This window comes from Bos indicus x Bos taurus, chromosome 11 (assembly GCF_003369695.1).
Source record: "Bos indicus x Bos taurus breed Angus x Brahman F1 hybrid chromosome 11, Bos_hybrid_MaternalHap_v2.0, whole genome shotgun sequence".
NCBI classification, from domain to species: Eukaryota; Metazoa; Chordata; class Mammalia; order Artiodactyla; family Bovidae; genus Bos; species Bos indicus x Bos taurus.
The window spans coordinates 105,059,124-105,083,814 of record NC_040086.1 but is presented as its reverse complement, the minus strand read 5'-3'; the positions used below and the strand labels follow the sequence as shown (position 1 = coordinate 105,083,814).

General features: G+C 62.5%; 1 protein-coding gene across 2 annotated transcripts; it reads right to left on the bottom strand.

The window, feature by feature from the left end:
- Positions 1–336: 336 nt before the first annotated feature.
- TRAF2 (TNF receptor associated factor 2) lies at positions 337–16,171 on the bottom strand. Of its 2 annotated transcripts, none has more exons than XM_027556900.1 (11): positions 16,113–16,171; positions 10,618–10,833; positions 10,191–10,269; positions 9,944–10,042; positions 6,097–6,258; positions 5,886–5,960; positions 4,615–4,689; positions 3,018–3,344; positions 2,419–2,596; positions 1,886–2,034; positions 337–1,501 (listed from the first exon to the last, which is right to left on the bottom strand). In XM_027556900.1, the coding sequence occupies exons 2-11, from the start codon at positions 10,803–10,805 to the stop codon at positions 1,283–1,285; spliced, it is 1,551 nt and encodes a 516-aa protein (XP_027412701.1). In that variant the 5' UTR covers positions 10,806–10,833; positions 16,113–16,171; the 3' UTR covers positions 337–1,282. The 2 variants fall into 2 exon arrangements, with proteins under 2 accessions (XP_027412701.1, XP_027412702.1); XM_027556901.1 differs by lacking the exon at positions 16,113–16,171 and adding an exon at positions 15,919–16,047.
- Positions 16,172–24,691: the final 8,520 nt, after the last annotated feature.

The following is a 24,691-nucleotide window of genomic DNA, read 5'->3' as shown; positions in this document are numbered from 1 at the left end:
GCCAGGAGGGATCCTGCCGAAGCTGTGAGCCTGTGCGCAGGGCTGGATGGGATGCAGGGCAGCAGGGACGCCCGGCCAGCCCCGGAGACGGGCGCGGGCAGGTGTGTGCCTGTGGGAGTGGAGTGGGGAGGCGACAGACTGGGGGGCTGGCGTTTACACCCCCACCGTGCTCAGCACGCCAGGCTCTCCACCCTGGGGCAGGGGACCCAGTGCACACGTCACGCGTGGGAGACCAGACACAGAGACAGAAATCACACACACAGCAGAGGACCCGATCCGCAAGGGCAGCGCCTTGGCCAGCTGAGGCGGCACGAGGGGAAGGAAGCAGGACTCCGCTTTTCTGCAACGCCTTTTTAATTAAAATATGTAATTCAAAACGTGTACGTGGTTAACTCTGGGCACGGAGTTTATATCTCTCCGTGCTTTGCTGCTGATTAACAACTCAGACCAGAGACGTGAGTGGCAGTGCTGAGCGTGTCCCGGGCTCTCTGAGGACCTGGCCCTCGAGTCTCCCAGGCGCAGTCACGAGCACAGCTGGGTGTGGACAGCCAGCGGCCAGGACCTGCGCCTGGCCGGGGGCCCCAAGGCTGAGGCCCCGACAGGGCCCACCAGCTGCACCCCGTGCTCAGGCCGCCCGGGCTCTGCCGCTGTCAAGGGGACCCCCAGGGTGGGCGAGGCTGCTCCTGGGGCGACACCACATCAGGCCCCCATTGAAGACAAAGCCACTGACACTTTTCAGGCCCGGGGCCCTGCTCTCCACGGCAGCTCCTGGTGAGACCTGAGGGAGGGAAGCCGCCCAACAAGCAGTCTCCCAGGAGAACAGCCGATTTCCCTGAGGTCCGCAGTGTCCAGGAGCCACGGGACACTCAGGGAGACGGCCAGGGTCACTGCCCCCAGGGCCGGAGCCAGGACAGCACTCAGCACAGAGAGCTGAGGGTTTGCTAACACCTCCCCGCACGGACGGGGAAGCTGACGTGTCTCTTGGCAGGGCTGGGCCCCCCACACACCCTGCAGGGCCGGGGACACGGGGTACCCGCCGCGTGCAGCCTGTCAGGCTGGCCCAGCAGGGCTCTCCTCCGAGCGGCAGCCAGGCCCGAGGCCGACCCTCCTCTCCCGGGCTCCTAGCCGCGGCCGCCCTGCTGTGGGCTGAGAGCTCCAGGGCCGTGGGGCGCACCCGCCAGGGACACACAGCCCCGCAGCCCGGCCCCGCTCAGGACGGGCACTTCAGGACTGAGCTCAGCAGGCGTGCAGCCAGCACAGGGCCGCGCTGCGTGAGAGGCGGCTAGAGCCCGGTCAGGTCCACGATGGCCTTGATGAAGATGGCGTCGTCACGCACGTAGGAGTTCTTGGCCTCCATCTTGGAGACAGGGCAGAAGAGCGGGCAGCCGCTGGCGATGTTCATGTCGCCGACCGGCCTCTGGAAGGAGGATGAGGTCACGTCGGGCCTGAAGGCGTCGATCACGTGCTCCCGGTTGTTCTGGTCCAGCAGCATCAGGGTCACCTGGGGGGACAGCGCCCGGGGGCCACAGGCAATCACGGCTCCGCGGGCGGCTGGGCGTGTCCCTCTGGGCCCGTCCCGGCCTGTCTGCTGACAGAGGCCCAAGGCTGGCGCCGATGCGTGGCCCTCGGGCCTTCTCTCTGAGGACACTCTTCTCACGGGCATTTTCTCAGCAGGAGCTCCCAGCTGCCCCGGCCCAGGAGCAGCGCCCCCCGGGGAGAAGCGCGACCCTGCCCTGCACTCGGGGACGCCACATCCTCCTCGAGGGCCACGGGGCTGTGCGTCCCCTCACTTCCGTCCTCACCTAGACCCACACCTGGGTGCCCGGCTCAGCCCGGCTGCCCACCGCCCTGGCACACAAGCTCTCCGAGGCAGCCCTGCACGCACCTTCTGGTTGAAGGGCCAGCGCAGGAGGGCGTCGTGCGGGCCACGCATTAGCACGAAGAAGAGGGACAGGTGCGTGCCGCGCCCCGTGCCGTCCCCGTTGAGGTAGGCGCGCAGGCACATCTTGTAGCCGTACCTGCTGGTGTAGAAGGCTGCGGGGCGGCAGGCGTGAGCTCAGGCCGGCCGTGCGGCTCCCCCCACAGCGCCTGCCACTCAGCCCGGGCTCGAGGAGGGGTCAGCCACCGACACAGACAAACACAGAGCGTTGAGAAACGGGGCCTGAACGTGAGCCCATGTTGGCTCTGCTGCCGGCCGGGAGGCTCAGGCTGGGTCAACGCGCAGCTCGCAGGGCTCTGGGCAGAGGGCCAAGGCCAGCCACCCCCGGTCTGGACGAGCCTCCCGTCCAACGAGGAGCGGAGGGCTGAGCACTGGACGCAGCAGGGGCGGCCATGTTAGAGTGAGGGGGGTGAGGAGCAGGGAGCAGGCCTGCGGCAGACCTCAGCCCGGGGCAGGGGCGGGAAAGCCCCCAAGAGCACCTGGGGAGAAGATGGCGGGCGTGCGGCCGGCCACGGCTTCCTGGCGCTTCCTGGAGAAGTCCGAGATCTTCCAGATGAACACGCCGTCAAAGGTGGACGCCTCCATCTCGAGGACCTTCTGCTCCAGGTCGGCCATGGCCAGGTCCTTCAGGCCGATGCTCCTCTCCAGCTGCTGCACCTGGGGTGCGGGGCTGTGAGGACGGGCCTCCACCAGGCCTTCAGAGACCAACTTGCGTCCAGCACACACGAGCTTGTGACAGACCTCCGTGCCTGTCCCCATCTCCAGGAGGATGCCCCTCGCCCAGCGCCTTAGCCTTCCTGGCTCAGCTGCTCGCAGGTGGGCTCCATGCCCCTGAGACCCCCACCCCAGGAGGAAACGCGCGTGGGTCCACACAAGCAGCAAGCACATCCCCCGTGGCCACCTCTGCCCCCGTCGGAGGAGGGGCTCAGAGGAGCTCTGCTCAGGCCCTGGTGGAGCAGGGAGCCTGCCGGACACCCAAGCGCCACCCTCCATCCCTGGCTCGGACACCCCACGGCCCCTGGCCCCTGTCTGAGGAGGCCTGGGCACTGTGGGCACACGCCCTGCCCTCAGCACGGACCTTGTTGCTCAGGGCCTCGATCCTGTCTTGGTCCAGCCGGTGCTGCCGGCCGCAGGCCTCAGCCGTCACGGCCACCCGCTCCACCTCCCGGTTCAGCACACAGACGATGTTCTCGAAGGTGGCTGTCTTCCGCTCCAGGGCCTCGCACCTCTGCAGCAGCTCCGCCACCCTGGAGGGTGTGCCGGCCTCCAAGGCGCCCTCGCCTGGCCTGAGGAGCAGGCGGCTGTCCCCCGGGGGCCGCCCAGCCTCCAGCAGGACGCCCAGCAGCAGGGCCAGGTGCTCCTGGAGCCGCTGCGCCTCGTGCTCCGGCTGCTGCTCGCTCTCCACCTGCCGGGGCGACAGCGCTCAGCCCTGCAGGCCCCGGGTGCAGACCTTAGCAGGCGCTGGTGCCCGAACGCGTGGTGGCAGGAGGGTGAGTCCTGACACTGAGCGGCAGCGCGGTACCACCCATCCCCACCTTGGGACACAGACCTCCCCACGGGCCGCCTCCGCGTGTGAGCCGCGGGAGGAGCCATCAAAGACACTGCCACACGGCAGGGGGTGGGGGTAAAATTCACCTTCAGGTAGTCCCCCTGCACAGATCTGACTTTGCAGCCACGTCCCTTGCAAAGCTCCACAGCGAGTGTGGAGGGTCAAAAGGGCCGAGAAAGTCTAGAGCACAGATAAAGGGACGCAGCTGCAGGGGAGGCCTCGTGCCCGGGAACCTGGGGCGCTTGACGTGGGGGCTGCGCCGAGGCTGCTGCTGGAGCCACGAGGTCAACAGGACGGGACCCTCCATAGGCTGAGAAGAGGCCCTTCATGCCCTGGGCCCCTCTGCTGGCCGCTAACAGCCCTTGGGCCCATGTGGGAAATAACCAGCGCTGCAATGCCCAGAAGCAGGAGGGCACACACAGACCGAGGGATGGAGGGGGCCCCACCCCCATTCAACCTCAGAAAATCAGGGCAGGTGCTGAGACCCGGCGACGCCAAGTCACCAGGTACCAGCGGCGCCAGCAGGCCGCGCCCGCCGAGTGCAGAGGGCTGGGGTGCCCATCTCTACGGGCCAGGCCTGCACATGCCCAGCCCTCAGGGACACAGAACCAGTGAGAGAGGAGGGCCAGGGCCACACGCACAGGGAGCCGCCCAGAAGCTGGCAGGAGCGGCCACAGAGAGGAGGTGGGTTCAAGGTCCAGAGAAAGTTGGCGTGCTGGAGGACAGCTGGGCCAGTGGCTGGACTGAGATCACACAGCAGGGCCACGCAGGCCACAGAAGTGAGGTGGGGAGGGCTAAGGGCCGTCTGGGAAGAACAGAAGCTGGGCTGGAGACTGGACGTGACGAGAGACAGGAGGCAGGTCCAGGATGACCATGGGGCTTTTGGCCAGAATAGCCAGGTGAAGCGAGGTGAGCGGATGGGCAGGGGGCGTGGCCAGCCCTCGGGGGGCGCAACATGCTGGGCATCCTTTCCACTGGGTGGTCAAGGCTGGGCACTGGGGATCACTGGGAGGACAATGGACAGAGCCAGACACCCGTGGGCCGGGCTGGAGTGAGAGTGGAGACGTGTCCAGAAGGGCCTCTGCTTGAGAACGAGGACCCGGGCCACCTGCAGACCCGGACTCACCATCTCGGGGCAGCCAACAGCGTGGAATCGGCACGGGACTCGGCATCTGCCACACGCCCGGACGTGGTCCTGAAACTGACGGGCCTGGAGTCAACATGGCTCCGCCTCTGCTCTGGCCACTCACCCCTGCGGCCCCGACCAGGTCAAAGTCCGAGCAAAGGTCCCTGGACCCACCCCACCGGCTTCTGCACACTCAGGCCAGACAAGGCCCAGCAAGGTGCTCCCAAAGCTGCAGTGCACACTCGTGCACAGCACGCTCACACTCACACGCATACATGCAAACTCAGCCATGTGTGTGCTTGAAGCCAGCACAGGCTGAGGACATCTCAGATCATTCGCGGAGCCTCTATTCCCCGCACAGGCCTCCGAGTCCCAGAAAGCAGCCCTGCCGTCTCCCCGCTACGGCTGGTCTATGGCCCCGGGGCTCTAAGGCCAGCGGTGAGTTAGCGGGAGTCGCTCAGTTGTGTCTGACCTTCTGTGACCCCATGGACTGTAGCCCGCCAGGCTTCCCTGTCCATGAGATTCTCCAGGCAAGAATACTGGAGTGGGATGCCATGCCTTCCTCCAGGGATCAAACTACACCCCAATATAAAAAAAAGCTGGGGGGGATGCTGGTGAAACTCAAGGCAGAAAAGCTCTTGGCCATGTTCACACGCCGAGCATCGCCACCTGAAACCAGCCGGGACACAGTCCTCACCGCTTGCGCGGCCAGGCCTGAGGGCCCAAGGCTGGCAGGGCGGGGTGGGACGGGCCCCCTCCCGGCCTGGGAGGGACCCGAGCCCCAGGCGCCCAGAAAGCACCCACCGCCCAGTCCTCACCCTGGAGCACCGTGACGGCTCAACACAGCCACAAACGAGTTCTCTCTACAGAGCGACCCCAGACACTCAAAGGAAAAGAAGACAGACGGACTCTGTCAGATGCACCACAGCTGCCTCCCCAAAAACAGGCCACAGGGCTCTCATCCTTCCCCAAGAGCTGGAGGGCTGGAGAGACAGCCGGCCACACAGGTCAGATCCCCACACAGCCAGCAGGGACGTGAGAGGGGCCCGTGAGACCACGTGCTGCGGGAGCAGACGAGAGCTGCTGCCCACCCCGCCCCGCCCCGCCCTCAGAGACAGAGACCCCCAGCAAACTGGGAGCCCCGACACAGCGTGGAACACCCAAGCACCAGGTCCCCGCCCACGCGGGCCAAGGGCGCAGACACCGGGCAGTGCCTTGGGGGGTGGGGGGGCGGGAGAGACATGGAGCCCACTCTGGCCCAGAGCACCCACCTTCTCACGGGCGATCTTCTTCTTGCCACAGCCGTCGCACGTCAAGGGGAACTTGGGGCAGATCTGGTGGTGCGCCTGCAAGGGGCACGGCGGCCGTCAGGGCCCTGGCCCGGCATGCGGGGGGCATCCACAGGCTCGGGGCCGGCCCGTCTGGACGCCAGGAGGCCAAGGGAGGGAGACGCAGGCCCGCATGCCGCCGCGGCGCGCTCACCTTCATGTCGGCAGGGGAGCAGGGCGCCCTGCAGTGCCGGCAGCTGAGGCTCCGCTCCGGGCACTGGTGCTCCAGGTGGTGCTCCTTCTCGCCCAGGCGCACGAGGCCTTTGCACGCCGGGCACTCGGTCAGCATGAATGGGCACTGTCCTTCGTGGCAGCTCTGGCAACAGAGGGAGCGGGTGTCGGCGGGGCAGTGGCGGGATTCTGGCCGCGTCCAGGCCACGGGACCCCCACGCTCACTCCGGCGCCCCTGCTCCAGGGCAGAGATCAGGACCCGGGTCCAGCCAGCGGAGCCCCACCTTCTGGACACAGAGGGGACGGTGAGGGGGGCACGGAGGCAGAGGGACAGGCTCTCAGAGGATGAAAGACAGAGGAGAGCCACCCCGGCCCAGGCGACAGCCAGACGGAGGCCCTCCCCTCACCCTCCTGGAGCCGAGGCCATGGGTGATGTGGCCGGGGACGCGGGGTCCCAGCCTGGGGCTCCGAACGATCAGCCAGGCCCAGGCTGTCCCAGGAGAGGCGACGACGTGGGTGGCTGTGCCGCGGCCGTGAGAGCCAGGCCTGCCGGGCACTGGGGTGGCCACGGGGTGAGAGAGGAGGCGGAGGCAGCTGGAGCGGAGAGAAAGGGTGGGCCGGAAAATGGGCGGGGTGGTGGGCGCAGGGGACAGGCGGAGACCAGGAGAGCCGTCAGGAAGCCTGGCCGGAAAGGGCGCAGGAAGAGGCAGTAAGCAGAACACAGGACGTGACGCTTTGTGTGCGGTGCTTTTATAAAAACTGCAGTCAAATCCATATCATGTGAACATGACCACTCGTAGGAGCACAGCTAGGTGCCAAGCACACCACCCCACGGGGCCAGAGCCTCTGTGGAGATGCAGGCTGGGCCCCCACCAAGCGGGGGCCGCTCAGGGCTGCAGGGCCGATCTGCAGGGCTGGATGCCCCAGAGGTCAGCCACAGTGACCCTGAAGGAGGAGGAGCCTGTCTCGGGCCGTCTCCACGCGGCCCACAGTCCAGGACGGCGGGCACACGGCCTCCACCTCGCGCGGCAGGCTTGGCTACGGGGAAAGCAGAACCCCAGGAGCACCCTGGAGGCTCGGCACAGGGAGGCCCTCCAGGCAGCCGGGGAGCCCCCAGGACCCCAGCTCCACGCTGCCCCAGGGGTGCGCATCAGATGGGATGCAGCCCCCAGGCAGCCCCACATGGCGGGGGGGGGGGGGCGGGGGGGGGCCGGGCGTCAGGGACGCTGCTGCGGAGGCCGGGCCCCAGGACACAGACGGGCCGCGCAGCGGGTGGGCAGGACAATACCGGATGCAGGGAGCAGAGCGGAGGGACCCTGCCCCAGGGCTGCCGCTCCGTGGACAGCGCCTCAAACACTGCCCTGCAGGTATGCCCAGGGGGCACGTCCCTGAACCCCCAGGGCACCCACAACTCCCCAGAGGGTTCTGGTCTGACCGCACTGAGCGCAGGGCAAACCACCACACAGAGGCCGAGGGGAGCCTGAGACACCACGGCTCCTGAAGCACAAACAAGGGGCACCTGGGTTTGATCAAAGCAAAGGAAATGCTGGAGGCTGGGCACGGGGCAGCTTGACCAAGCCTGGAGAGGAAGGCCCGCCTGGTCGAGCCTGGCCCCACTCCACGGCGGCCGCCCCCAGGCTCAGGGTCCCGTTCAGGGGCCGGGCTGGCTCCGTCAGCTCCCACTCCTCTCGGACAGCACGGAGAAATCAACAAACACGCCGTCAGCCAGAGTTCAAACCAAATGCTCAGATGTTTCAACTCTGGACGCCCCGGCAGGGCCCAGCACCCCCGCTGTGCGCCCCTTTCAGCTGCGACGGCCCCATAGCCTGGCCCCCCCAGGTCCGCCCGGACCCTCCTCTGAAGCCCGAGGTCCTCTCTCCCTGCTGTTCCCTCTGCCGTTCCCTGCCTCTCCCTTCCAGAGAGCAGCCCCCAGCCGCCCCCACCTGCATTGGCAGACGCTCTACCACCTTCTGACTGAACTGGAACATTATCTCACTGGGTTCTTAGAAAACGCTAGACATCACGGCAAGGGAAAAGCTTATTCAAAGGCTACACAGGATTTTCCCCATCTTTCCACACTCTCCGGAGCTCAGCCGCAGCCCCAGCATTTCCCAGCACGGCCCCAGTTCTGAGCAACCCAGAGGGCAGATGTCTTGGCGCGGGGCAGAGGGCGGGGCCGCCATGCAGCAAGGTGGCTGCCTGCACACCGAGGCGGGCCTCGCCGGCTGTGGCCTCTCGAGCCAGTGACAGGTTAAGCTAACTGCACCGAGGGCTGCACTCAAGAGACCAGGCGGGCCCGCCTCCCACATGACCACCCCCTTGGGGACTTTCCTGAGCTCCCAGGCCCAGCCAGGGACTTTCCAGCCCGCGTGCCTGCAGGGCTGGCGGGCCCACGGCTGGCTGTGGTCCCAGGCTCTCAGCCAGAGGTCCTCGAAGCTGCCCTCGCACTGCCAGCCGGACGCAGAAGCCCCCGAGGACTCGGGAGCTGGTTACTCCACCTGTCCCCAGGGACCTTTGGTCCCCTCAAAAAGCATCACAGCATCCCACCCCCCCCCCCGCCCCTGCAGGGAGACCCTGCCCCAAGGCCTCCTCTCTGGACAGCCCCGGGCAGCAACAGCGCAGGCCCGTCCACAGACGGGACCCGTCCGTGCCCCTGCCCCATGGTGGCCCATGGAGTCCCGCTCCCGGAAGGGGCGCAGAAAGGCCTGTGCGTCCAGGCCCGGTGCCTAATCAGAGCAGAGCATACGTGCTGTCCATCTGCCCACAGGCTCCTCCACAGACGTGGACAAGCTGTTCTGGCAAAATGCAGACCCCGAGAGCCCGAAGCCCACGATGTCGAGTTGGGCAAGAAAACAGGCAGCACCGCTGGGCAGGGCCCAGGCTGGGACAGGAAGAGGGGGTCTGCGGGCACCCAGGGTCCCACTCCAGAGCCGACGGGCCCCGCCCTCAGGCAGAAACTCAGGACAGCCTGGACTTGCCCCCCGGCTGGGAGACTGCTCTGTGGTCTGGGCAGCCCTGGGCAGAGAACAGGTGCCCTGCAGACAGCCCTGCGGCCTCGCCAGGGGGCTGTGCGGGCATCGAGGCCTCCTCCGGGGCCCAGCCTGGGGCCCCCCCCGCCCCGACACACGAGCCCCAGCGCCTCAGGCTGGGCCTGGCCACCCTGCCCTGTCGCGCTCCCCTCCCTCAGACCCCGCGTCAAGGACCCCATGGCTGAGAGTGGCCTTGGTGTAACAGCCCAAGGCCCCTCCCCCTGCAGCCTGGGGCGGGCTCCCCTGTTCTCAAGACTAGGCCTAGCCCGGGGTGTGACCCGCCACAGTGTGGGCACCGCGTCCTCCGCGGGGAGCACCCGACCACTGGGAAGTGCTGCGGGCACCACTTGTGCGGGCGCCCCGCAGAGGAGAGCCTCCAGGAAGAGCACTGGCCCGGCTCCCAAGGAGGCAGCGGCGTGGTAGGCCCAGCTGCCAGGGTGTGGCTGGCACAGAGGTTCCCCAACCTGCCAGACGGGCCCACAAGAGACGCACCCGGCCACTGCCCTTGTCGCTGGCACCTTGTCAAGACGCCTTCCTGTGACCCCAGGACTGACAAGTGGGCCACTCCTGCATCCTCCAGCGTGAACATGCTCAGCGAGGAGACACCACCACCCCAGCAGCGAGAAAGCTGACTTCTCACCTGCGTGGTGCTCCGGCCGCACCCGGGCCCCGCTCATGCTGCTGCTCCCTGCCCCCCGGCCACCCCAGGAGCATGCACACATGGTGAGCTCCCCAGCCCCGGGCGCGCAGCTCCGTGCGGCCACCCAAGTGGCGGCTGCTCTCCTCCGTGGAGGCCCCTACCTCGTAGTCCTTCAGGGTCCCTTTCCAGGAGCAGCCCTCGCTGGGGCAGACGGCCGGCAGGCTCTCCACCTCCCTGCGGGCAGCATTGTCCGGGAACGCCTGGGGAGACAGCGGCCCTCGGGTGAGCCCCCCACCACCCACCCCAGGCCCGGAGCCGAGGCTCGGGAAGGGCCGCCTCTCCTATGCAGCTGCTGCCCCCAGGCTCCCTTTCGTGACGCGGCCAGCGCAGCGCCTACAGCTCACTCACCGAGCTGCTCTCCAGGATTGAGACGCCCTCCTCGTAAATGCCCTCGTGCACGCAGGCGGCGCAGCTCTGGGGCCCGGAGCTGGAGGGGGGAGCGGCCCTGTGAGCCTGCTGCCGATGGCGAGCAGCCCCTGCCAGCCACCAGACCCACCCCATGGCCCTGGCGCTTTCACGGCCACCAAGTAGGGCGGCCAACAGGCACAGGGCAGTGTGTGCCAGCGCACCCCACAGATGGACACGGGGACTGGGGACCACTGTCCTGAGGACCAGCCACCGCCCCTGCCTCCCAGCCCCTCGGGGACGCGGGCGCCCGGCGCAAAAGGGCTGTGAGCCTGCGACTCTGTCAGACTGTGCGGTTCCCACTAAAGACACGGAGGAGCGGGAAGACTGGCCCGAGGAGACGACCGCCTCGGCCCCACCACGGGCCCACCTCAGGATGCTGCTCAGGCAGAAGGAGCAGTAGCGATGGCCACACTGAGCCTGGAAGGGTCTGCGCAGCACGTTCTTGCAGGCCGAGCACAGGTACTTGTCCTCTAGCTTGGTCCCCAGGAGAGTCTTGGAGAAGCCGGGCTGCAGTAGGTCCAGGGAGCCGGGAGGGGTCACGCTGGCTGCAGCCATGAGCGCCGCAGCCCACCAAGCCCACGCCCTAAGGGAGAGCACAGCGCATCAGGGTGGGTCCGGGGACGCGCGGCCACCAGGGGCCGAGGCCGCTGGGCTGTGGGGGTCCAGCCTGAGAGGCGGGACGCTGGTCTCGTACACGCGGGGGTCGAGGCTGAGGCAGCGGGCACCCCCCACTGCGGGGTGGCCCCTCTCCCAGGCCAGCCGGCCCAGCCCACGTCCAACGGAGACCGCAGCCCTCAACTCTTGGGGCTGGCATCTCCTCGAGGTGGCGATCGTGGAGTGCTCGGGAAACACTGGACAGCGTTCACAGTCGCCTGCAGGGGGCCCCCGGGCAGCCAGGTGCCGCCGCGCTGACCCCAGCCCCAAGACAGCCGGTCTCCCTCGGCAGCTTTCCACCCAAATGCGGCTGGCTGGCCACACCTCCTGTGGCACGCTGAGCCCATTCCATTAATCCACAGACTGTTACTCCTGTTGGACGCTGAAGAACCACACAACGGTCTCTTTTTTGAGCAATAAAGAGGGAAAAAGCCCCAATACATTGCAGGCCTCGACGTCCCCCTCAGCAGTCACAGCTCCCTGGCCCAGAGCGAGGGCGCCCTGGGAGGTCTCAGTGCTTAAAGCCTTAAATGTTTCACTCCATCACATCTATAGATGCACTTTAACTCTTAATCCTTACGGAGTGAAGAGGAAATGGCAACCCACTCCAGTATTCTTGCCTGGAAAAATCCACGGAGGAGCTTGGCGGGCTGCAGCCCATGGGTCCCCTGACTGAGCACATGTGCGTGAGGGTGGGGGGACATGGGTGGGTAGCCATAAACTGGTAGAACTAACAAAAAAAAAGGATCATAACAGGGACACCACAGAGGCTCTAAACTCGTGCCCAAACCCCACCCGAACCGCACGCTGCTGCAGCCGCCCGCCCAGACACCTGCGGCCCCTTCGGCCCCTCCGGGCTGCACTGCACCCTCCCGCACTGCAGGCGGGTGGCCGGCCACCTTTGTACTCAGGGTGACAGATGTGAGGGGTCAAGTGTCAGGAGCCTCCAACCAGGAACCAAACCCTTCCTGGGCCTTCCGAGCCTGCAGTTTATTTTCCAAGTCCTCACTTCTCTCGGGCAAGGTGGTGAAAAGCGAGGAGTGCTCCGCGTGCCCAGCCCTGGCCTCACACTTAACTCACACCCCAAACACGCTCCAGATGGGGACACACTGACTCTACACAACAGAGTGACATTCTGCTGAATGGCATTTCTACTAGACACCAAAAATTACTTATAGAATAATTCCAGTTACAGGGACTTGGAGGACAGGCAAAGCTAACAGGAGACGAAGGAGCTGGGGGGTGGCTGCCCTGGGGCGATTCTGAGGCAGCAGGCGCGGGGGCTTCTCCCTGCCGGCAGCACCCAGACCCCCCAGGGCTTCCTGAGCGATGGGGCCGGATGGCCCCTCTACCACCACCCCCATCTCCTGGGGGTGAGGGGAACTAGAGGTGACTTACTGATGATTTATCAAGCGCACCTTCACAGTGGAGCCCTCTAGAAAACTCTAAACCAGGGAGTTTGGAGAGCTTCTAGTTGGACACGGGAAATGCACGGAGGGGGTCTGGCTGCCCTCCCCACCCCTGTACCTGGCCCTTGGTGTCTCTCCCAGCAGGCCGACACTTGAGATTCTCTGAGTTTTCCGAGCTCTGTTAGCAAATCATTGACCCCAAGGAGGGGTCATGAAAACCCTCAATTTACAGTCAGTGGGTCTGAAGTACAGGAGGCCTCGCCCACCCACTGCCATCGGAGGTGGGGTGGGGGCAGCCCTGTGGGGCCAAGCCCTGAATGTGAGGGGCCTGTGCTGACTCCAGGCGGCCAGGACACCGGTTGGTGTCCATCGAGAAACGGAGGGCTTCCCTGGTGGCTCAGTGGTGAAGAACCGGCCTGTCAATGCAGGAGACACGGATTCTGTACAAATATTTCATTTTAAAAATAAAGAGACGGAGCTTGTATTCCCAGAGAATCCAAAAAAGATGGTGAAAGCCCTAATTACGGCACACTCACGCACCTTCATCCAGAACAACCCTGCTTCATAGCGCTAACAATGGAGGGCAACCTTAGAAGTGGGCTTTAACACAAAAGAAGTCCCCAGGTGGGCTGCAGCCCCCAGGAGGGTGGAAGCGCCTGGCACCTACTGCTCCTTGCCATCTCCTTCACTGCAGGCCTCCTTCGCAAGCCCAGGTCCCACCTGCGGGCAGAGCGGGAGGACCCGTGGAAAGGGCCATCCCTGCGGGAGATCGCCCAGACCCCGGCTGAGCCCGAGGCCACTGGGCAGCTGGGCCCCACCGTCCTCGCCCGCTGCATGGGTGTCAGTGAGTTATCTCAGAAGGCTGAGCTGCTGCCCAAACCAGCGTCACATCAAGAGTCGAACAGGTGGCTGCTGGGGGGCCACCTGTCGCCAGCAGACACACGGGTTCAACTCAAAAGTCTCCCTCTGGGATGCCCCAATGCAGGGACTGAACTCCCCCAAACCCACGCTCCCACCGACAGCCGCCCCTGCTGCTTGCAGTGCTTGGGCTCCCACCCCCCAGGGCTGAGCTGCCTGCACAGCAGACCTCTCGCGGCCACAGTCAAGGCCTGGCATCTGCGTGTGGTGCGCAGCGCGGCCCCAGGACCAGAGCCCCAGTGAGCAGCACCGTTCACACGGCGTCCACCTCCTTCAAGCTCGACGCGATGCCACGTGATCGGGTACCAACTCAGCACCCAGCAACTGCTGACACGAGAGCGCAGGAGGACATGCTGCGCCCGCCCTTCTCGCAGCACCCGCTCGCAGCTACTCGTGCTGTCAAGCCCCCTGCCCTGCCAGACTCTGGTCAAGCAGCAGCCGTCACGGGCGCAGCTGTCCCCGGCTCCCGCTAAGCCCACCGCCAGGTCCACCGGGAGCCCGCTTGGCGTCCACTGACCAAGCTGGCACATCCTGCCCCCATGAGTCCAGCAATGTTCAGACTGAGAAAGCCCACTTGCAGAAATGAAGACCCAACAATCCCTGCCCCCCCAAAAAAAACCAGCATCCAGAACCTGACCACAACGCTACCGCTGGGCCAGGCCACCGTCCACCGCGATGTGACGTACCGCAGGGCCGCCCCAGGCCCTTAAACACGTGACGGGGACCCGGCTCCTCCCTCAGACCCCCAGGCTGCCCAAGCAGGCTCTCGGAGTCCCAGAGAGCCCTCACCTGCTCCCTTGGCACAAGGGCATCACGGGCCTAGAGGCAGGGAGGAGTGGCCCGGGCATGTGCAGGGGGTTATGACTGCCCTCCCTGCTTCCCAGGCTCCCGCTGGTCACCAACTCCCATGCCTGGGTCCGGCCCTTCCTCTGTGCTGCCCCCCCCACACACTAGCCCAGCCATGCCCTACCCCGTTCCAAAGCAGGGCACCCCAATCCTGGAACCCGCACCACATCACCCCTGCTACTCACCTCCTACCCCCACCACTGCTGTGCATTCACCTCCTAAACCACAGCCAGTCCACAAGAACACCTGCCCCAAACCCCTCTCCACCACCTGCGGGCCTGCCCTGCTGCTCAGAGCCAGGCTTCTGTGGAGCCTGCCTCGGTCCCTCTCCCGAGACACAGCCCCTCCACGGAACAGTGACACACCTGCCCCCTGGACCCATCTCCCGGAAGGGCAGTCCTAGCACCCTTCGTGACGGGGCATCGAGCCCAAGCCTGGACTCGGGGACGGACGGGATGTGTGCACCCCGCTCCACGTGACCTGTGGGGCCTGCAGGTCACTTTTTTCTGAGTTTTCTTCTCTTGACCTTCCTCCCCTTGCCTGTGTGTGTGCCATCCTGCCATGGAAACCGACCTGCCAGGCTGTGCCGAGTCCACACTGGTGCGCTGACCATGCTGGCAGGTAGGCTGGCCTTTCCCACTGCTGAGAGGGGCCCACACCTGACTCAAGTCAAAAGGTCTATTCTTCCCCCCCAAAATACTGTCCTCAGCACCTAGTGATGGCTATAACTTCTCCGCTCCAGCCCAGCTCACAAGCACTGTTGAAACAGCCCCTTCCTTCAGTTCCCCAGAGTGACCGAGTCAGTGATGCACACATGTGACCTTCACCTCATCCTGCCGTGCGCCACGCAGGGTGCTGGGCACGCTGAGTGGCACCACCACCACCAGTACAGCCGACAGACCGGGGTCACTGGGCACCACGCAGCCTGGGACAGCAGAGGTCTGGGACGCAGGCAGGGGGATGCCCGAAGGGCCCGTGGTGCAGCCTGGGTGTCTCAGGAGGTGCCCACGCAGCTGTCCCCCGCAACAGGACCGGAGCGCACGGGGGCTCGGCTCCCAGCGCGGCCTTCGCGGGCTGCAGCCTCAGGGGGGCGGGGCTTCGGTCCCCGGAGGGCAGGCTGAGGTGGGAGCTGGGCCAGGCTGGGGGCTGGAATCAGAGAGTCAGACGCCCAAATGTGTGAAGAGGCTCCTGCCCCCCAGAAAAGGCTTTACAAAAGCACTTCTTAGGAGTCTGAAATTCAAGCAATGAGGAGTTTTACGATATGCAAACTACACCGCAATAAAGCTGTTAAAAAATACAGAAACAACTCAAGCCACACTTCTGGGCAGGCTGGGACCTCCACCTAAAGCCAGAGACTGAGCAGCAAAGGCTGTCGCCGGCCCCACCGCCGGGGACATGTGGCCCCTGAGTCACGCAGGGCCAGGCGCGAGGCCCGGCACGCCCCCTGCCCTGCCAGACTCTGATCCGCCGAACGGCGGCCGGCGCGGGCGCAGCTGTCCCCGGCTCCCGCTGTGCCCGCCGCCGGGTCCACCGGGAGCCCGCTCGGCGTCCACCGAACCCGAGGCCCCACACACGCGGCAGAGCAGCGTCCCCGGGCTCCGCCCGCCCCGACAGCTGCCTCCGCTCTGGACCCCGCATCCGCCCCGGGGCCCGGGGTCACCGTCGGGCAAGGCCAAAGCGCAGCGGGGCCGGGGCAGGCGGAGGAGCCCGCGGCGGCCCCGAGGTCTGGGAGCCCGTCCGCACCCCAAGCGGGGCCGCGGGCGCAGCTGGCGGGCGGCTCGAGGCGCGGGGGCCCCACCGGACCCGGGCCCGCCCCCGCGGACGCCCCGCCGTTCGCGAACCTTCCTGAGTGGGGCCCGCTCCGACTTTCAGTTTCCGGCCCCGAGAAATCCCCTCAGGCGCGCGCGCCGCGGCGTCCGCGCCTCCCGCCGAGCCTCCCGGGTCCGCGCGCCCCGCCACCCCGCGTCCCCGCCCCTAGACCCCGACCCCCGACCCCCGACCCCACCGCGACCCCGACCCCGACGTCAGGACTCACCAACGGTCGCCTCGCGCCCGGAACTGCCTGCCAGCCAGCCGCTGCGGGTGCCGCCGACCCGCCCCCTAGCCCGCCTGACGGACTGCTGTGGGGGCCTACCAGAGGCGCCCAGGAAGCCATAGCGAGCACCTATTGGCTGGGTTTCTCCCCGCCCCCTCATTAGGGCCCCCGCCCACCTGACGGACTGACACAAAAGCCTACCAAGGGCCTGCAGAGAGCCACGGGGGGCCCGATTGGCCGGCCCTGTCCCCACCCCTCCCGCCTCCTGACGGACTGACACTGGAGCCTACCAGAAGCGCGCAGGGAGCTTCAGCGGGCACCGATTGGGCGGGGCTGCCGCGCCTTGGGTACTTAAGTCTCCCGAGGGCTCTGTCCTGGAAGGACTCCGCGGCTCCTTATGCCGGTGGTAGCTGTTCATTCTCGGAGGGTCAACTCCAGGCCCAGGGTCCCGGCGCAGAGCTGAGCCCGAGAGTGGGTTACATTCATGAGAAAAAGTACAAACGGACCCCGCCTATCTAAAGGGTGCTTGTACTTAGTCGCTCAGTCGTGTCCGACTCTGCGACCCCATGGAGTGAAGCCCACAAGGCTCCTCTGTCCATGGGGATTCTCCAGGCAAGAATATTGGAGTGGGTTGCCATGCCCTCCTCCTCCTTCCTGTCTAAAGGGTAGGAAGACCTAAAGGGAGGTCTCCTTTGCAAGTAGTAAAATGTTCTATATCAAGTAGCGGCGATGGTTGCCCGACCTTGCAAAAGTACAGATGACACTGAAATGTAAGCTTGAAAGTGGTTTAAATGGTGAATTTTCCATTATGTGAATTTTACCACCAAACAAAACCAAATATACATGCCTTTGGCATGCAAACACACAAGTGGAAACATTTAGAAATGAGGCTGCAGTCTTGACCAGAACAAAAGGACCGCGCCGGGAGGGGCAGGGCACTGCCTCTGCGTGTGGGACCCCAGGACAAGCGTTTCTTATCTGCTGAAGGAGGGTGGGGAGGATTCGGATTCTCTCCCGTGGGACACGGCTTTCTAAATACCTGAGAACAGTCTCTTCTGACACCAGCTCGGGGGAAAGGGGATGGCTCTCCCCATCTTGCAGGAAGGGACGGTCAAGATTCCTTTGGCAGGTCGCACGGAACACTGGGCACCCCTGTTTCAGGGGAGCATCAGAAGCCAAGCAAAGTGCTTAAGGACGGAGTGAACGAAACCAGGCAGGCTGTGAAGCCACGTAATGTAAATTATCCACTCGGCATCCAGAAGTACTCTCATCACACTGCATAAATCATGACTTGGAGTCGGAATTCCCCAGTCCCAAACACCACAGCCCTGCATGCAGCAGCGAGGCCACCCTGCGTCCAGCACGAGTTTTGTGAACCTCAAGGCTGAGTTTGCCACTTCCCTGGTGGCTCAGACAGTGAAGAATCTGCCTGCAATGCGGGGGACCTGGGTTCAATCCCCGGGTTGAGAAGGTGCCCTGGAAGAAGGCATAGCAACCCATGCCAGTTTTCTCGCCTGGAGAATCCCATGGACAGAGGAGCCTGGCAGTCTACAGTCCATGGGGTTGCAGAGAGTCGGACGGGACTGAGTGGCTAACACTTGCCTTGAGCATCCCTGCCCCACCGTCCCCTCCTGTGGGTTCCGTGAGCCTTTCTCTGAAGGCTCATGACTCATGGAGCTCTCAGGGGTAAGGAGGTCTCTTCTCCTGGGGTCTGGGGGGCCGAGGCTGTCCCATGAGGTTCCCCATAGCAGCACCCCTCTTTCTTCAGGGTAAAATCTGGGAGTCGCTCACCTGCCTCTGCAGTGCGTCCCCAGGGAGGCTCAGACCTCACTCCCCCTTCCAGCATTGGGACAGCGAAGGTGCTGGGCTCAGGGCCCCATCAGCCCACCCTGCCTCCCGAGGAGGTTTCCTGGGCGAAAGTCCTGCTTCCCCAGAAGGCGGCTGCCTGCAGCCCTTGGCACTGACAGAGCTGAGCTAATCTTGAAGGTCCTAGAGAGGCTTCCAGCATGAGAATGCTTTCCTATCTTTCAGACTGCCAGTTCAGAGGGTCTCCCTGCATACACTGATCAATACATAGAGTGTGCGTGTGTGTGTGTGTGTGTGTGTGTGTGTGTGTGTGTGCGTGTGCGTGGTTCTGGCAGCAGGTCCTGGAGAGACCGGGCAGACGGAGCCTTGGCAGGGAGGGGCTGCTGACGGAGAAGCGGCCAGCCCACACCCGCCACCAGCTCAGAAGGTGACATCTAGGTCCTGGCAGGCTGGGAAGAGATGACTCACTCTGGTCGTCCAGCAACGCAGGGGATTCCCATGCAGGTTCCTTCCTGCCAAAAGAAAGCAAAACTCAGTCTCTGAGGCAGCCTTCCGGGAGGTGACTGGGACAGCCCCAGTGGACCCTGCCGGGGCCTGCATCATCTGCCTGCTCCCTTGAGGGCTGTGGCCTGGGGCCTCTGTCCCTCACCTCGGTGCCCCCAGAGAGGTGTGGGCCCGGCTACAGACCCGGGTCGAAGCTGCTGTGGCTCCTGGCTTTTCTCAGCTCTCCCAAGCAGGCAGGACAGGCCCCATCTGCCGTTCACTGGGCCTGCAGACCCCTGGGGACGGTGCGACCGCCACCTCCTACTCTGCCCGAGGCCCCTCCCTGGCCCCTGGCGCCTGCTCAGCCGCCTGGGGTCTCCTCTCCCAGGCCCTCCTCAGCGCCCCAGGACACTTCCTAATGCCCAGGGCACCTCTGCTCCTCACTGGCACGGCCGGTCTCCTTGGACATCGCACCTCCTGTCCTTTACGCCCAGGCTTCTGGGAGAACAGCACTCAGCCCTGAGGCGGGAGGGTCAACATAGGCCCCCACTTGGAACCCTGGATGTGGGCTGCGCCCCTGTGCCTGAAGCTGTCCCCAGAGCAGAGCCCGGAGCTGGTAGAGCCAGCCTCCTGACACAACCCACTCCCTGTCCTGAGAGCTCAGCCCTGAAGGTCACCCCAGGGCTGCAGCTTCTGAAAGGAGCCAGTTTCACTCTCACTGTGTAGTCACCTGATGGAGGGGGTTCCAGAAAGGCCAGCCTCCAGTCCTGCCCAGAATTCCCCTGCCCCAGCGCCAGCCACAAGGGGCTCCCCCGTTCCCCCGCCTGGAAGCACACTGCCCACGCTGTCCCTCCTCCAAAAAAGGAGAAAGAAGGGGGTGGTGAGGTCCGGCAGCTGACTTCACAGCAGCCAGTCACGCCCACTGACGCCCAGGTGCAGAAGAGGTGCAAGGAGGTGACAATGTGTGCAGCGTCCTCCGTAAGCCGAGATGGGAGAGAAGGGTCTCCATGGCCGTTTGTATTTTGTATTCTCTGTAGACTTGGGAAGGATACAGGAGGAAGTAATTGACATGGTGGGAGGTGGGGAGGGGCCAATTTCTCTGAACACCTACTGTTTTTAAACCACTTCATGGTACCACCTATTCAAAAACATTTGGTTTTAAACAACAGAAGAGCATTTTGGAAGCTCTGGAAAACACATAAAATTGCCAAGAAGGCAAAGATCACCCCCAATTCCCCCACTTAGAGACAAGCTCTGCCCAGATTCTTAGAAAATGGACCCCACCCCACATGCAGAACTGCAGACCTGGGAGACAAGCTCACGTGCAGAATCACAGGCGCCAGGGCTGCCCTGACCACCCACAGCCTCCCGACACCAGGCCAACCTGGCCCCAGGGTCTTTGCGCCAGCTCACAGGTGGCGGGGAAGAGCTGCCTTCCCCCCGCCAGGCGCTGGACACAGCCCAGGCCCGCTAGTGTCTCAAGATAGAGAAGGTCTCTCTCCTGGTTGCCCTGTGTTAAGTGGGCCTCTCCCCCACCCCTGGTGGGACTAGCCTCCTGTGCTCCTGTCCTCCCCCAGGTGTGGATCTTTGGAGGGCAGCGGCCCCTTCGGGCTCATTGGGGAGCAGCGGTCGGTCCGCGCGCGCCTCCTGCCGGCCTCATCCGGAACTGCGGCCCTTGCCCCTTGACGCCGGCGGGACCTCCCGCCTAGGACCCGCACTTGCTTGCTACCTGGGCGGAACTCGCTCCACTGCCTCACTTCGAACCCGGAAACCCTAAGATGGCTCTGCTCACGCTAAGACCCACCAGCTCCGTGTCGGAGAGGCTGCGGCTGGCCCGTGGGGATCTCCCAGGACCCCTCCGCAGCAGACATTTCCCGCCCCACCACGGCCACCCTCCTCCATGGGGCTCCCTCCTGTCCAGGACCCAGCAGTCTACAGCCCAGCTGGGACCTGTGACCCTGGTTCTGCCAGCTGTCCACCACCCCTCCTAGCTTCCACTGAACCCAGGCCCATCCCTGGCAGCGCCACCCTCTCCTGCTGGGCCCTCTCCTCCCCTGACCACCTGCAGAGGCCCTGTACCTGGCTCAGTCTAGGTGGGGCTACGTTCTGCAGCTGAAAGAGGTGGCCGCCAGGGCTCTGGAGAAGCTGCTGGGCTCCTCCACTCCTGGTCCAGCCACTCGGCCCCCAGAGACCACAGCCCACCCTCTCCTCCCACACACCTGGCCTTTGCAGTCCCCACTGGGGATGCCCAATGGATCTTTCAGCTCCCCGTCTCCGGAGGACCGAGAGTTCAGTAATGACAGTGGCCTGAAAAGAAGAGCTAGTGGTGGGAACGCCGTCTTGCTGAACTTCATGCACACAGTCATGTAAAAAGTGAAAAGTAAGTACACTCAATAAACAGTAGAGGAAAGGGGAAAGTGATGGGTCAAAACTTTCTTTATATGAATGTGTTTTCTCAAAAAAGAGGGGAATGCACACTCCAACACGCCCACTGTTCACAGTAATAAAGAACATCATGGATCGGTTTCTGTTTTCAAGTCTTAGTATCTGCAAATTTGACAACGCTTTCGTCACAATCAACCTTTTCCATCTTGTTATATTCAACAGACAATCCAGCCACATTTGTCCATCCACTCTCACTCAGAGGTGACCAAAGAATGCCCTTCATGAACCTTAACAAACTTACAGTAATTTTCTTTCACTTCTCCAGTATTTTTGCCTGGAGAGAAGAGCCTGCCAGGCTACAGTCCATGGGGTCACAAGAGTCGGACATGACTTAGCCGCTGCCAGCCAAAGCTGGAGTTGGGACTGGGCTGTAGGAGAAGCCCTTGTGCCTGCCATGGACGCCAATTACCCCAGAGAGGAAGGTGCCTCTACTTACTATCAGGCAGGAGGAAGGAAACTGCCCTGGGCACCCTCAACCACCCCCACAGCCCAGCCAATGAAAACAGGGGCCCAGCCAATGGGAAGCCTCCACTAGAATCCTACTTCCTCCAGTCACCTTTCTGGTCATCACAGCCCCTGCCAGCTCCCCCTTCCCCTATAAAAGCAAGTTCTCCTCCATGTTGTTCTCTGGATTTGCCTATGGTCGGTCACACTTCTAACACCCTGAATTGCAACTCCTCGGCTTTTCCACATAGTCTCTCTTTTGCTGATAACATAATTACTAAAGTGGACAGTGACAACCTGTTTGAAACTTGGCTGAGTAACGTCAGTGCCTCTGAGCTAGTGAAGGAATTCACAGATTCCATCACTCGTGTGGGAGCTTTATGCACACATGTCCCCTGCGTGCACCTTCACATGTGGAAGTCTGGGGAATGGCTGCTGTGCTCGGGCAGCCTCCCGTCGTGATAGCTGGAGAAGACAGGACAGTGTGCCCTGCTACATTCACTGTCCTGTTCTCCCTGCGTAATGGAAGAGAAGCCTCACATGGATCGGTCCCATTAAACCTCTGTAACGGCCTTAAGTGAGAACTTTGCAGGAGGCGTTAAGAGTTTCTGGCTTTGCCTCTGTAGGAAGACCCTTCCTCCCATGGATGGGAGTGAGCGCCAGCGAACCTGTGATCACCTGCTTGCTGAGCGAGCAGGTGTCTGCAATAGCAAACGCCTCTTCCTTCGATGGTTAAAGGCCTCTGGGGAAGTAGAGACCCAATGACAGAAAATTAAAGAGCAGGCACGTTGGCTATAGCACCGTCACCTGATAACCAGCTGTCTTTTTCGTTTATTTGGCTGGATTCCTGCAGTTCTGGGCTCCTGATGTGGAACCGTCTTGCAAATTGGGTTTATTGTATGCTTCTTTAAAAAATACTTCATCTCTGTGTGGTGGTGCTGGGTCTCTGCTGCTGAGCGCGGGGTTTCTCTAGTTGCCGTGAGCAGGGCTGCTCTCGGTTGTGGCGCCCGGGCTTCTCACTGCAGTGGCTCCTCTCGCTGCTGAGCACAGGCCCGAGGGCTTCAGGAGCTGCAGCACCCGGGCTGAGCAGTTGCGGTGCACGGGCTTTAGTTGCTCTGTGGCACGTGGAATCTTCCCAGACCAGGAATTGAACCCGTGTCCCCTGCACTGGCAGGCAGATTCTTATCCACTGTGCCACCAAGGGTGTCCCTATTATGTGGTTTTTAATTCTGCTCAATATACTCGAGTTCTGCATCTATTGTTTGTTGAAACTTTATAAAAAATGACACTTCTAATAAGACGATGGCTTCCCTGATAGCTCAGTTGGTAAAGAATTCACCTGCAATGCAGGAGACCACGGTTTGATTCCTGGGTTGGGAAGATCTGCTGGAGAAGGGAAAGGCTACCCACTCCAGTATTCTGGCCTGGAGAATTCCACGGACAGTCCATGGGGCCGCAAAGAGTCGGACACAACTGAGTGACTTTCACTTTTGATACGATGATGCGAGCTTAGCACTAGATAATTCCTAGTGCTTATAGCCTTGGCTAAGCATGGACTTGTAAAAGGAGTGCTGAGAGCTCTCCCTACTGTGCTCTTCCTCACTCAGATGCCATCTGCCTCATTTGTTTACTTTTCCTCCAAAATGGGAAGTGATGTGGGGCTTCCTTGGTGACTCAGTTGGTAAAGAACCCACCTGTAATGCAGGAGGCTGCCTGAAATACAGGAGATCCGGGTCCAATCCCTGGGTTGGGAAATTCCCCTGGAGAAGGAAATGGCAACCCACTCCAGTATTCTTGCCTGGAAAATCCCATGGACAGAGGAGCCTGGCGGGTGACGGTCCATCATGAAAGTCAGGCACAGCTGAGTGACTCGACCACGACCGACATGGGAGGGACGTGCCAACCAGGGAAGGTCCTTGGCACTGAGGGACAGAACACCACTATACAGAGATCCTCCTCTTTTTAGTTTTAACATTTCTTGATTTGACTATACCAGGTGTTAGTCGCATCGTGACACGTGGGATCCAGTTCCCTAACCAGGGATTGAACCCGAGCTCCCTGCATTAGAAGAATGGAGTCTCAGCCACTGGAGCACCAGGGAGGTCCTCTCATCTTTTTTTAAGTTAATTTCTTCGGCTGTGCTGGGTCTTAGTTGAGGCATGTGGGATCTACTTCCCTCACCAGAGACCCAACCCGGGCACTTTGTACTGGTAACTCGGAGTCTCAGGCACTGGATGACCAGAGAAGTCCCGAGATCCCAACTCTTGATCACTGATACTTTGACAAAAGATCTTCATGAAAGGGGGAAATGTGGAATTAATTACAGAAACCACACCTGCAGGAGGCTTCAGGCTGGGGGAAGTGCTCACCCCCACCAGGTGCGTCAGTTACTCTAAACAGGAAGAGATCTCTGTCTATCTCCCACTGGGGAGGCGCCTCTACTCAGCATCAGGCGGGAGGAAGGAGACTTCTGTTGGCCCCCTACCCCACGCACAGCTCAGTCTGTCAGAGATTTCAGCAGTCCAGCCAATGGGAAGCCTCCACTGGACCCCCAGCGCTCCCTGACTGCCCCTTTTCCCCATGAGAGTGAGTTCCTCCCATGCTCTCCATCTGCCTGTGGTCTGCCAGAGTGGTGTCTACACGCGTATTAGAATTCCTCTGTTGTGGAGCATAAACCTACAGGAATGCTGCAAACAGAGCACATCTATGCTAAGCCAGGAGCGCTACCCAAACCAAGGTCAACATTAACTTTGATCTAACAGGTTAAAGCAACGTCTGAACTGTTCTTTCCAGAAAACAATTCTGCAAAGTCATGATGTGGCATTCAATGAGAATGCGGACAAAAATGCAAGCAAAGGCATTAAAGATGCATTCATTAACTCACACCAAGGCTATTTTTCTGAATTTTGTGATGCTTGCGGCATTTGTCAATTTTTGACTTATTTTCTCATGATCCAAGATTACCATAAAATAACTGTATTAGTTGTCGTAAAATAGCATTCATTACATTATGTATACATTCATATTATACTGTAAAGTTATGTATACATTATTCAAAATATACGTTACGCAAAAACATATTGTATAACTAATTTTGTCTTAATAATTTTACATATTTCCTTGCGTCCTCCCACAAAATATATTTGCTTCAGGCCCCACCTAACCTGCATCCACCCTGGCCCCCACCATCTTTGTATCGCTTGATAATAACCCCCGAGAAATAGAACTTCAGTTGGCGTGCAAGGTGACCAAAAAAGTCAGGAAACAGAAACGAACGTCAACGACAGAGGAATCGACGAGGCCACCTTTCCCCTGCATCAAGTTCGCGCGCACACCTTGCCCGCGAGGGGCCAGGCCGCGTCCCCGCCAATCTCCCTCCTTCCCGCCACCTGCGCCCCCTC

Bases quoted from the DNA above. Each gene is read 5' to 3' on its own strand.
- TRAF2 (XM_027556900.1), bottom strand. From the start codon at position 10,805: ATGGCTGCAGCCAGCGTGACCCCTCCCGGCTCCCTGGACCTACTGCAG. The intron at 2,597-3,017 runs GTCCGTGCTGAG...CCCGCACCCCAG, and splicing joins TCGAGGCCCTGAGCAACAAG to GTGCAGCAGCTGGAGAGGAG. The intron at 1,502-1,885 runs GTGCGTGCAGGG...CTGTCCCCCCAG, and splicing joins GCTGGCCCTTCAACCAGAAG to GTGACCCTGATGCTGCTGGA.